This window comes from Rattus norvegicus, chromosome 15 (assembly GCF_021556685.1).
Source record: "Rattus norvegicus strain SHRSP/BbbUtx chromosome 15, alternate assembly SHRSP_T2T, whole genome shotgun sequence".
Lineage (NCBI taxonomy): Eukaryota > Metazoa > Chordata > Mammalia > Rodentia > Muridae > Rattus > Rattus norvegicus.
In genome coordinates this window covers 28317412-28330421 of record NC_141548.1, presented here as the reverse complement: position 1 = coordinate 28330421, position 13010 = coordinate 28317412, and the positions used below count along the sequence as shown (strand labels likewise).

Below are 13010 nucleotides of genomic sequence, written 5' to 3'. Positions count from 1 at the left end.
TGATGCAGAGGACATGGGGGTGGGTGGGTGTTGTACTTTTTACTGGCTTGCTCCCCATGGCTTGCTTTACCTACTTTCCACAATGGACCGTGCCATCCCCCATTGATCATAAAGAAAGTGCCCTTCAGGTGAATCTTATGGAGACATTTTCTCGATTGAGGTTCCCTCCATTTAGGTAACTTGGGCTTGTGCCACGTTGACATAAAACTATCCAGTCCAGACTTCCATGAACTAGAATTCCCCTATGCATTCCACAGCTGCTAGGCTTCAGGGAAGCTAAGACTGCCTGTGGATGAGGCCCTCACTTCATGCAGAGACTAGCTCCACTCTGGCAGTCCTCATAGTCACAGGAGTCTCTGAGCTCCCCTGAATCTACTCTCTTCATCCTGCATGGAGAAGAGGTGACTGTCACAGGGTAAGATCAGTGGCCCCATTATTAAAGCTGCTGGTGTCAATGTTGACCTTTCTGGTCTGGCTTGTTTGCAAAGGCCCTGGCCAAGGTTAACAGGAAGTTTCATCTGCAGTGTAGGGCCTGGTAGGCTGCTCCTGCCCCCTCCACTGCTGCTGCCCCAGCTGAGAAGAAGCAAAGGAGGAAGAAACCTGAGTCTGATGATGAATGAGGACAAGGGCTTTGGTCCTGCTGGATAAGCCTCTCTGTTAACTTGTTTAACCAAAGGCTGAACCTGTAAAAGCAAACAACAACAAAGAGAATTTCCCCAGGAGTCTCATGCTGAGGAAAGAAAGGCCAAATGAGGCCTTGTGCTAGTCAGAGAAAGAGTTGTCTCCTAGAAAGAGGTTTCAGACCTGTCTGACAAGTTGTCAGAGGATGGGTCACTGAGTCTGGCTTGGTAAGCCTGCCCCAACAACTCCTCTAGGACTGGAACTCTTCAAGCTGCAGACAGAAAGCCCTCTTATTCTCTCTCCAAGAGAGGCACCGGAATTCTGGCTACCATGAATTTGAGATCTGGAATTCATAGTGAAGAAAGGTTCCCTCTTCCACGATTCCCAGGATCTCTGTGTGTCCTTTGTTAACCTCCAGGTACATAGCTTGCTCATAAGTTACAAGGCTTTGTGAAGGAGTGTGAAGTGGATGTGCCCTTGTCACTGTGGCTGCCCTGCTGCCCCTTGGGAATCAGCACTTGGGTTTCAAATGGCTTTTCCTTGGCAGCCTGGGGTGGAGGGGTCCCTTCCAAGTTTACAATAGCCTTGTTTTTATCATTCAGATAAGATTGACCCAGATTTACTCCGCCCATTTTTCTGGAAGCCAACCCCTTTTAAGCATTTTAAATTCCTCACCACAGAGACTGGGACTGAAGAAACTGTCTTCCAATTTGCTCTGGAATTCAAACGTTTAGGTAAGTGGCTTAGAGGTGGCCTCTGTATCTATTTCTGCTTGAGAGTTAGAACTGAGAGAGTGGAGGCCAGTCACTCTTGACTGACACCAACTCCAGAGAAGCTGACCCAGGCAAACAGCTGGAGGCAGGAGTGGAGGCAAGGTACAGTCAGGTATAAAGAACTAGTGGTGTGGGGAGGACAGAGCTCCCAGGCTGGGGAAGGGAGTTTGTGTCTTTAGAATACAACACAAACCCTGTATACTGCCAGAGTCGGGTAGACCAAGTTCATAGGTGTTCTAAGATAATGACAGTCCTGGAAGTCAGTAATGACCCAGGAATACATTTTAGCTATGGCACTTTCTAAATGAACTTACGATAAGGAATTTGAACACTATTAATAAATGTGTTCTATTTTTCAAATATATTTTATATGAAAAAAAACCCAAACAAACAGTATTTAGAATTTTGGTAAGAGTTTAGGTGACATATCCCACCAGTTAGAGAAAAGAATGGCTTCTCTTCAGTAAGTAATGAAGAAAAAGAGTGTCTCATTTGCAAGATCTGTCAGCAGAGGGAAATCCTTCTGGCTCTCCTAAAGAATGAGATTGTCCTGGGGAGGCTGAGGTGGGGAGGAGTGTGCTGGGGAGGCTGAGGTGGGGGGAGTGTGCTGGGGAGGCTGAGGTGGGGGGAGTGAGCTGGGGGAGGCTGAGGTGGGGGGAGTGTGCTGGGGGAGGCTGAGGTGGGGGGAGTGTGCTGGGGAGGCTGAGGTAGGGAGAGAGTGCTGGGGAGGCTGAGGTGGGGGGAGTGTGCTGGGGAGACTGAGGTGGGGGGAGTGTGCTGGGAGGCTGAGGTGGGAGAGTCTCCTGTGGAGCTGGAGGTGGGTGTTGCAGCTCTTCTGAGCATTTGTCCTTTTTTCTCTTCCTTTCCTGTCAGGCTCCTCAGAGCAGCAAAGCCACTATGGGTCTGGAGAAGTCCCTCTTTCTGTTTTCACTGCTTGTCCTGGTGCTTGGATGGGTCCAGCCTTCCCTGGGTGGGGAATCTAGGGAATCATCGGCGGATAAGTTTAAGAGGCAGCACATGGACACAGAGGGTCCCTCCAAGAGCAGCCCCACCTACTGTAACCAGATGATGAAGCGCCAGGGGATGACCAAGGGGTCATGCAAGCCAGTGAACACCTTCGTGCATGAACCCTTGGAGGATGTCCAGGCCATCTGCTCCCAGGGACAAGTGACCTGCAAGAATGGGAGGAACAACTGCCACAAGAGCAGCTCCACCCTGCGCATCACTGACTGCCGCCTGAAGGGCAGCTCCAAGTATCCCAATTGCGACTACACAACCACTGACAGCCAGAAGCACATCATCATTGCTTGTGACGGGAACCCCTACGTCCCAGTCCACTTCGATGCTTCCGTGTAGGGCTTCACGTAGGCCAAACCAGTGAGATGTCCGTGTCTCCCATCATGGCAACACCTGCCTCCCCTCTCGATCATTCTTTCCCTGAGAGAAATAATTCTTGTTAGGACTTCCATCCAACCAAACATTCGTTCCTGTCCCGTGTCCTGTTCCCAGACCCCTCTCCAGACACAGACAAATGAAGCAAGATGGCCCTCACCAGAGCATGTCCCTTCAACCTTAGACTTTCCCGACTTAGAACCAAATAAAATTCTGTCCATTATAAATTGCCCACTCAGAGGTGTCCTTTTAGATGGTTCACGATGGGGTAAGGACAGCAGGCAAGTCACCTCATTCATTGGTCTGCGTCTTCCCCATTCCTGGCAGCTTTAACTACACCACTGAAGCTAGAATTTCCTGCCTCTCCACTGAGCATTCATCCTCCCCATACACTCTTCTCTATAATAAAGTCTAACATCTATTCCAGCTCCCAGTAGCTCTGGGCCTCAAGTCCACCCGCTCCTCATACCAATACAGATCAGTCTCATCTACTGAAGACAATCCTTCCAGTCAGAGGGAAGAAGAAAGCTGCCTTTGCCTCTGCCTTTCAGCATCTTCTATCAGGGTTTCAATGTGAGAGAAAGGAAGCAGTCAGTCTTGCCTTCCAGGGACTCCTTCCTACTCTCCTGCCTCCTTAGTGTGACTCAGACTTCATGGAACAAATAGGAATGTGTGTGTGTGTGTGTGTGTGTGTGTGTGTGTGTGTGTGTGTGTGTGTGTGTGTATCTGGTGGGGTTGGGGTGAGTCTTCAGTTTTAATAACCACAGTGGAAATCAAATTTCAATGATGCTTTTGGGAAAGAGTCACGAAGGTGGCACAGTCTGGTGCATGGATGATCCAGGATTCATGGTTCGGTTCTACATTGAAGGTAAGGAGTGGAGGTATATTTCTGTAAGAACCAGCCACCAGTACTCCTGGACAAACTGTAGAGTTCCTCCGCAGATTAGTCCATCATTTTAGGTTTGTTTGGGTTTTCTTTTAACAATTTGAGTAGCACAGAGCGTCCTGAAACTCAGTACCTGACCAATGATGGCCTTGAAGTCTTGCTTCTCCTTCCCAGATCTCTCAAGTACTGGGCTCTTAGGCGTGTGCCACTGTGCCCCAGCTATTTGGGGTGGGAGTGAACTTCTTCCAAGTGGATGGGTCAGTGGCTAAATGCATTTACTGCTTCCTTAGGGGCCCCAATCTTGGTTCTCAGCACCCACATGACAGCTCGCAATCACCTGTAACTCCATTTCCAGGGGTTCTGAGGCTCTCCTGGCCTCTGTGGGCATATGCACATATATGGCCCACATAGACTCATGCAGGCACACACACATAAGTAGAAATAAGAAATAAAGAGTTAGGCTTTATGTCTCAGAACAGTTTTAGGTCCACACGCTGTTTCTACTCATGGTTATCTTCATAACAACACAGAGAACTTGTTCCTCTGATGGGATGGGACAGGCTTTACAACTATGGTGGCTGTGTTCTAAAGTTCATCACATCCATGAGTCACTTTCTAGCTTCTTCTTGCAAGTGTGGGAAGGGCTTATACTAAAAGTCAGTGTCCTTCCTTTTGCCCCTGCCCTGAGTCTACAGTGTTAGAACATTTGGCCTGGGCCCCTGACTAGGTCTAGACCAACTAGAGCTACTGCACTTGTTTTTCTATATCTGTGCCACAGCTAACACATGGGGCATAGATTGGTACAGGAATCTGAATGAGAACGGCCCCCTAGACTCACATGTTTGAATACTTGGTCCCTCTTGGGTGGAACTACTTGGAAAGGATTAGCAGGTATGATGCTGCTTCTAGGTGTTTGTTTCTCCCCTCATGGTAGCCAGCCCAATGATCACCAGGATAAGCTGGAGGGAGGAGTGTGCTAGTGGGGATTTATGCCCCCGAGACGGTGGCCAGGGTCTCTGTGGCTGTGTACAGGTAACCAAGGCTGTTGGAAGATGCTTCATCTGCATGGTCAGGGGTGGGGGAACTCCAGGTATTCCTGAGTCTTATTTTTATGTTAAAGAAAGAATAGAATGATTGTAGAAATCTTCCAAGAAAGCAGGAGAAAGACACGCATCTAGGACACTGGGCTCACTCAATAAAGAGGCTCAGGGCTCCAGGGACTTCCTGGGTATCATTACCCTGAGTGTCCGTCCCATGTTTTCTGTAACACAGGACTCAGGCTTCTCACTCAAAGTGTGTTTAATTGTGCCAGTTTCCCTCTACTGCCTGTGACACTCTGCTATGTCCAGGCAAGTGTTTCTGTTCCTAAGACTTCTGAAGAACTAAAAGACAACCTGTGTGTAGTCTCAGATCTTTTTCAAACCTGCTTTAATAAGGGTTCTTAAATGCTTTACCCTCTCTTCTAGCCCATCACCCACCAGAGGTAGTGACAAGGAAAGTTAATAGGCCAAAGGTGGATGTGGACCTGTTTAGAAATAGTTCTTTGGGGGGTGTGATGGTTTGCATATGCTTGACCCAGGGAATGGCACTATAGGAAGGTGTGGCCTTGTGGGAGGAAGTGTGTCCCTGTGGGTTTGGGCTTGGAGACCCTCTCCTAGCTGCCTGAGGATGCTCAGTCTGCTCCTGGCTTCCTTTGGGTGAAGATGCAGAACTCTCAACTCCTCCTGCACCATGCCTGCCTGGATGCGGCAATGCTGCCATGCTCCTGCCTTGATGATAATGGACTGAACTTTGAACCTGTAAGCCAGGCCCAACTAAATGTTGTCCTTTATAAGACTTACATTGGTCATGGTGTCTGTTCACAGAAATAAAACCGTCACTAAGACAGGAAGTTTTCGTGAATTAGCAGCAGTGGCTGGATCCACTCATGAACACCATTTACAGATCAGCGACAGCAGTTTGATCCAGAAGAAACCTTGAGGCTCTGCCAATTGGCCTGAGTCTGTGGAAGTGGCAAGAAGCTTCTGGAAGACCAGCAAAGAGCGGCAGGGCGAGCCAATGCCACTGTCAGTTCAGTTATACTTATACCCTTTCTAAACATCACATGTCCTCTCAAGTGTCCACCCCAGCAAGACACCACATGCCCTTTCTCCAGGCAGCTTCCAGAAGAACACCACGTGTCTGTTTTCAGCAAAACGTCCTCCACGTGTCTCCCTCAGCAAAACATTCTCTGATAAGAAGACAGTTTCCAGAAAAACATCACAGGACACAGCTGAATCTCCACAGAAATCAGAGATTCCCACTTCTCCTGTGATCTTCCCAGAGGTTTCACACTGTGTTGTTAACCTTCTTTACCCCAGAAAGTTAGCTAAAGAGACTGTAACTATCCCTTCACTTCCCAACATCAGATGGGTAAATAGAAGAGGAGTCCAGAGAATCCTTAAACTGCCTCATGGCAAAAGACAGGATAGAAAAAAATACTCTGTTCCACCTAACAGGCTTATTTTCTTTTCTCTCCTTTTTTTTATTGAAAATGAATTTTTCATAACATATTCTCTGATCGTGTTTTCTTTCTTCCCCATATAAATTCGAGGGGGAAAACCCTCATATTATCTCAGTTCAAAAGATCATCATTGTCAAAATATAAAATAATAATAATAATAATAATAATAATAATAATAATAAGCCAAGAGACCAAACAAGACAGTGACAGTCACTATTCACTGTCAGCTTGGCAGGGTGTGGAACCAACTGAGAAACCCCTGGGTGTGTTTCTAGATTGTGTTAAGTGACACACCCTACAGGCTGGAGTCAGCCAATGGAGTGCCAGCATTCTTCACTGTGCTTTCTGATGGCAGACACTGGGCTGTCTCAGGAGTTGCTGTCATGCTTCCTTCGCACCATAGACTATGCACTTCTCAAAACCTTCCTTCAAGACATTCTTCCTTACTAGGTTCTTGGTCCCAGCCACGAGAAGAAAAAGTAATAAAGTAGTCAGACTCTAATGCCCTGAATTAACCTGTAAGCCCTACCTGACCAGGAAGCTTCACGGAATGCTGGAAGTTGTAGTTCTTGGAAAACAACAAAGTTGCAGGGCAATGGACCCTGCCAGGAAACTTGGTAAGGTTGAGTGGGTCGGAAGCCTCAGAACCTCATTCCAGAGGACGGTAGGAGCTTCACCTACTTCTGACCAGGTCCCTGCCACTTGACCACACTCCCCACATAGTAATGTGACCTCTGGTCACATAGATTAGAACAGAGTTCTCTACCCTAATGAGGTAGATGAGCCCTGAGGGTTTAGTCAATAAACGCCCCTTCTTGGACATCCCTTCCTACAAAAGGTACTGAATCTCTGGTCCACCCTGAGGAGGTGGTGTGTACCCATTTTCCACACTGAGCAATCAATAAACAGTTTGGAACCAAAGGCTGTCTCTTCCATGAAGAATCAGTTTGGGGAGCACGGAGAAAGCCTATAGGTTTGTCCTTATACCAACCCCCACCCCCAGCCTAGAAACACCTGGCTCAAGGACAATCCAGCTTGGAAATTCCAGGGAATGGTTCTGACCAAAGTTCATCTCTTGGTCAGTATTTAGTATATAATAAAGCTTGCTTCAAATTTAGCCGAAAATGACAGTTGTTTTTTTCTAGCAAATGTCGGGATTAACAATACCCATTGAGCGCACTTCTAATTTCAGCACAAGCAAGGTAAGTGCTCTTGCCTAAGCCTAGTTATGTTCTTCCCAGAGCCAGGAAAAAATAAAGTGGGCAAGTGAACGAAGCACCTGCAATCCCAGCACTTGTGAAGGAGTCAAGGATTAGGAATTCAAACTCAGCTTCAACTCCATAGTGAGCTCTAGGTCACCCTGAGGTACATGGGATCCTGTCCTAAGAGAAGGGAGAATGGGAAGGAGAACAAATTAAACCCAGAACAAACAGAAAGGGATAACAAAAATTAGCACATAAATCGATGAAATAAAATAATATTTTTGAACTTTATTTTATGTGCATGGTGCTTGGCCTGCATGTATGTCTGTGAGCCATGGAAATGTGTGGTACTCTTGGAGGCCAGAAAAGGTTGGCAGAGCTAGAGTTCCCGGTGGTTGTGGGAGCTGGGAATCAAACCTAGGTCTTCTTGAGGAGCAGCCAGGGCTCTCTGTCAAAACACACACAACAAATAACCCGGCAAATTCACACTCGTTATATTAAAAAAGAAGATTTTTTTAAATTCTATGAGCATAGTACAATAAAGCTTGATGCAAAAAAATGCAGGATAAAGTGTTCAGAAGCTTGGACCTTCGTTATGCTTTTCTTATATTCCTCCTTCAACAAAGGTAACCCTCTTTCTTCTTCCTTCCTTCCTTCCTTTCTTTCTTTCTTTCTTTCTTTCTTTCTTTCTTCCTTTCTCTATTTATTTATTTATTTATTTATTTATTTATTTATTTATTTATTGGTGGTGGTGGTGGGGTGGTGATTGAACCTAGGGACCTCTGTACACTAAGTAAGTAACTCATGCACTCCCTTTTTAAAAAAAACAAAACAAAACAAAACAAAAAACAAGAAAACCCTCCATTTGGATAGCTTAGGCATCTTAATCTTTCCAACACCTTTCCTTTTCTGTGGGAACAAAAGGCAACAAGGGATAAATTGCAAGGCAGCCTGTGCTGAACACCTGGGAAGACCCTAAGCCTTACACAACCTTATCTAAGTGCACAGGAACCAGTTGGTAGGGAGGGTCGTCCTTCTTTGGGTGTTCACAGGCCACAACGAAGAGTTTGTATTGGACATCACCACTGTAGCGGCAGTTAGGATAGGCTTGCCCTGTGTGTGAGCAGTCAGTCATTTTGACAGGCTTCACACTCTCGTGGCAGTTCTTCCGACCGTTCTTGCATGTGATGTTGGGCAAACCGCAGGTAGCAGCCACATTCTGGAAAGATTCATGCAGAAAGGTGTTCTTCTGCTTACAGTATCGGGTATAGTTGTTGACACCACGCATGGCTGCATTGCACTGCTGAGGACTAGCCCATATGTGCTGAATTTCAAACCAGCGCGCCTTGGAGAGACCCTTAGGCTGAGCACAAAGCAGACCCATGGGCTCCCACAGCCCCAGCAGTAATAGGAGAGGAAGCCACCTGGGAAGGTCTACCGCCATGGTTTTTTGCCTAGAACAAAGAAAGAATGTGGTCACAGAAGAAGCAGTAAGAGCAAACCTATCCATCATGACTACTTTGGGTTTTTTTTCTCTCTTCCTTTTATGATTTCATAGCTCTTTTGAAAGGAAGAAAGCCAGTCTCATAATTCTATGAAAAATGTGAAGTCCAGTGAGGAGTACAGAAGATGAGCAGGCCACCCTGATTGTCGAATCTCACTGTCTTTGACCTATATTCATACACGCAGTTCTTCCTGCTGGGAACATAGCACGAACATCCGTGCATCCACAGATCTTCACAGAAACCAGGAATGTTAAGCACACAAAACCCTGTCCTTCCATCCTGAAAGCTGAGATTGGGAGGTAATTAACGACCTGGTGATTGGTGGTATCTGTTGGGCCAGCCATATCAAGCTCCTGCAACCAGGACTGAAGGCTCCTCTTAATATAAATGACTCTTATAGTCTGAGGCTCCCCAAGCTCCCACAACAAGGACCAGAGGTGGCTAATGGCACAAATGACCTCTATGCTCTCTGTATGACTGAGACCAGGCTAGACCGTTTGGCCCTTAAGCTTGTACAGGTACCTGTCTTTAGAACCCATCCTCCTGGAAGAAATGATACTACCATGAGTTGAGTTTCAATGTTATTACAATTCCTTGTACACCGGAGATTGAACTACACCAGGAAACTTTTCCCCCAAATTATATCTGAGGTCCCAGCTATACCTCTCTTGGACATATACCCAAAAGATGCTCCAACATACAACAAAGACACATGCTCCACTATGGTAATAGCAGCCTTATTTATAATAACCAGAAGCTGGAAAGAACCCAGATGCCCTTCAACAGAGGAATGGATACAGAAAATGTGGTACATCTACACAATGGAATATTACTCTGCTATCAAAAACAATGACTTTATGAAATTCATAGTCAAATGGATGGAACTGGAAAATATCCTGAGTGAAGTAATCCAATCACCGAAAAACACACATGGTATGCACTCATTGATATGTGGATATTAGCCCAAATGCTCAAATTACCCTAGATGTACAGAACACATGAAACTCAAGAAAGATGACCAAAATGCGAATGCTTCACTCCTTCTTTAAAAGGGGAACAAAAATACCCTTGGGAGGGAATAGGGAGGCAAAGTTTAGAACGGAGGTAGAAGGAACACCCATTCACAGCCTGCCCCACATGTGGCCCATACATATACAGTCACCAAACTAGATAAGATGGATGAAGCAAAGAAGTGCAGGCTGACAGGAACCGGATATAGATCTCTCCTGAGAGACACAGGCAGAATACTGCAAATACATAGGCAAATGCCAGCAGCAAACCTCAGAACTGAGAATGGAACCCCTGTTGAAGGATTTAGAGAAAGGACTGAGTACACTGGTAATAAGCCACCTGTTATTACACTCCCTGAAGTCCTACCCAGGGTTTCATTCTTATCTCTTCCTGGGGTTCCAGTCCCTGTATGATACCTGCAGGGACCCCCACAGCTTCCACCTCTAATCCCCTCTATGTTTACCTTCCGTCTCCAGCCAGCATTTCCCAGCCAACCCCACTGCCTGGCAGGGCCCTGAAGGACCTCTCTTACCAGGTGTTCCTGCTGGGCTCCTACTGTGACAGGGGCAGTTGATGAGTCCCAGGCTCAGAATGCTTTGTTGGCCTCACTTCTTCAGGGCAGTCACAGCTGCCTAGGTGGGGCAGGGCAAGATTTATTCTTAAACCATGAAAGAGAAACCAGAGAAGATTTTGCAGAAGTGTAGTGGGCTAAGACTCTCCACCTCCAAGGAAGCTCTTTAAACGTTTCCATGTCAGTGAAAAGGGAGAATAAACTGAACTCAAGAAACCAGTAGGCTCAACACTCAGAGTTTTAAGTGCCTGACCGCTTTCTGTGGGCTTAGCACTTCGTGTTTGACTGGAGCTTCCGTTTTTGAAGCCCTGTGATTTCAGTCTCTTAACAAATAGATATATATATATATATACACACACATTGTATATTTGTATAATAGTTGTCACATACTTGGAAACGTGAGTTCCTCAAAGGACACTTGAATAAACCATTTGTTTGTGTATACGTCTATGGGGCCAGACACTAGGCTACTTCATATTTAGAAGCTTATAGTCTTTTGAAAGACAGTGGGTAAATAAGCCTGCTATAAATAAGTGTGAACAGCATTCACAGTGTGGTTTGCACTAATGGGAACAAGAGCTATTGAAAGGCACCCACCCAAATTCAGCTGTGTTTGCAGACTGACTAGTGAGGCAGCAGAGAGGTAAGGACCTTGGCAGTGAGAACTGTGTGTGAAAAGACCCAAAAGCATGAAGAAGACGGGAAAATGTAGGGTGCTTGCCTTTGAATCTGTTCTCTCCTCCTGACTGGGCCAGTTGTATTGTGCTTCTCCAGTAAGGTAGGGGGAAGCTGCTTCGTACTGCAGCTGGTGAGGGCCGAGCTGTCCCCCACACTGCACAACTGAGGACACCAGCTTTGCATAGCCCTTAGACATCCACAAAGTCCCAGGTGGCAGCCTCCACATGGCCTTTGGTGGTGGTTACATGGGCTACAGACATCAACACAGACCCCTCCTTCTGCAGGGCCATGAACCCAGACATGGTGCTCAGTGGTAGCCCAGGCCACGATCTCGCCATGTCCTCAGATAGTACCACAGGCTACTCACCCAGACTCCTCTTCACTACCCTCCAGTCAGCCTCTCTTCCTTGTGCACACATTATTCTGTTTCTCTCTCTTCCGTCTCTCCACCACTCACCTGCTTGTCTTAGTGGCACCTGTACCTCTGGTGTCTTTCCCATGGCACAGGTGTGTGTGTCTCAGCCAAGTGTGTGGGGGGGGGGGTCATCAAGGGCATGATCTGCTCCACAAACAGCTTTTACAGTTCGTTTCTTCTTTGACAGCACCATAAACCTACCCAGACGCTAACACTCGGATCACACTCATGCCTCCTCTCTTTTTAAATGATCAGGCCTGGAGTCAGGTTCATGGCCCTGCAGAAGGAGGGGTCTGTGTTGATGTCTGTGGCCCATGTAACCACCAAAGGCCATGGGGAGGCTGCCACATGTGATTTTGCATTTTATTTATTTATATGTTTGTTTGTTCATATGTATTTAGTGCATATGTTTTCAGATGGGCGCTCACACGCGCGCGTGCGCGCACACGCACACACACACACACACACAACACACACACACGCACAACACACACACACGCACACACACACATGCACCAACTTGTGTCATGGTGTCTTGTGGAGATCAGAGGACTATTTGTAAGATCTGGTTTTCCCTTTCTACGGAATGGATTCCAGGATCAGCCTTGGGGTCAGGCTCCTTTATCTGTTGAGTCACCTCAATAGCCCCTCTCTCTTATCCTCCTCCCACTCAGCCCTTCCCCCTTCCTGCCACCAGGTGTTTGCCCGTGTTTAGTTTAGTTTAGGTTTGGTTTGTACTTTGTGACCTACAGGGTTTCAACAGGACTGGTCTTGTGGGCGTGGCCGTAATGCTTTCCCCTGCAGCATGGGTAACCCACAAAGGCTACATCACTGGAGATAATGACTTCTTCAGGGGCTGTCACCTACAATTAGCTCTCCTGGGAGAGGTTTCATGAGCCTCTCTCCTCTATCTGTGACTGAATATTTATGGACTCAGCCTTGTGCAGTTCCTGGCAGACAGCCACAAATGTTGTGAGTTTAGGCATGCCATGACCTCATTGTGTCTGTAAGACAGCACTTCATGGCTGCTATGATCATCATCACATTCACCGCCACTATCATCATCATCATCATAGTCATCATCATCATCACAGTCATCATCATCATCATCACCATAGTCATCATCATCCAGCTGTTATACCCCGCCCTGCTTCTTGATGTTTTCTGAGCCTTGGAGAGGATGATATAGGTGATCCATTCAAAACTGAGCACCTGATCTTCACCTGTCCTTAGCATCCTGGACAACTCTGAGTCTTTTCCTTAATTGCCATTAGATGTTTATTTGTTTTTCTCTCTGAGGCTTTCCATACACTTTCTTCATTCTGAATATTCAGTGTTTCAACCATGATATGATATGGGGATTTCATTTTCTGGTTATATTGTGTTTTCTGTGTGTTTCTTCTATCTGGATGGGGATGTCTTTCCCTAGCTTTGGGAAATTTTCTTCTATGCA

At 46.6% G+C, this 13010-nt stretch overlaps 2 protein-coding genes and 1 pseudogene across 5 annotated transcripts; 2 read left to right on the top strand and 1 right to left on the bottom strand.

Annotated features, from left to right (window-relative positions):
• Positions 1-292: 292 nt before the first annotated feature.
• LOC134482264 (large ribosomal subunit protein P1-like) lies at positions 293-689 on the top strand (annotated as a pseudogene).
• On the top strand, positions 561-3013 carry Rnase1 (ribonuclease A family member 1, pancreatic). 3 transcript variants are annotated; one of them, XM_087586302.1, is made up of 3 exons: positions 561-1039; positions 1302-1355; positions 2268-3013. In XM_087586302.1, exon 3 carries the CDS (start codon positions 2292-2294, stop codon positions 2748-2750), a length of 459 nt encoding a protein of 152 aa, XP_087442428.1. In that variant the 5' UTR covers positions 561-1039; positions 1302-1355; positions 2268-2291; the 3' UTR covers positions 2751-3013. The 3 variants fall into 3 exon arrangements, with proteins under 3 accessions (XP_087442428.1, XP_087442429.1, NP_001025075.2); XM_087586303.1 differs by having other exon boundaries at positions 564-1039; positions 1224-1355; NM_001029904.2 differs by lacking the exon at positions 561-1039 and having other exon boundaries at positions 1304-1355.
• Positions 3014-7636: 4623 nt separating this feature from the next.
• Rnase6 (ribonuclease A family member 6) lies at positions 7637-11610 on the bottom strand. 2 transcript variants are annotated; one of them, XM_087585585.1, is made up of 3 exons: positions 11510-11610; positions 10426-10525; positions 7637-8831 (listed from the first exon to the last, which is right to left on the bottom strand). In XM_087585585.1, the coding sequence occupies exon 3, from the start codon at positions 8819-8821 to the stop codon at positions 8360-8362; it is 462 nt and encodes a 153-aa protein (XP_087441711.1). In that variant the 5' UTR covers positions 8822-8831; positions 10426-10525; positions 11510-11610; the 3' UTR covers positions 7637-8359.
• Positions 11611-13010: the final 1400 nt, after the last annotated feature.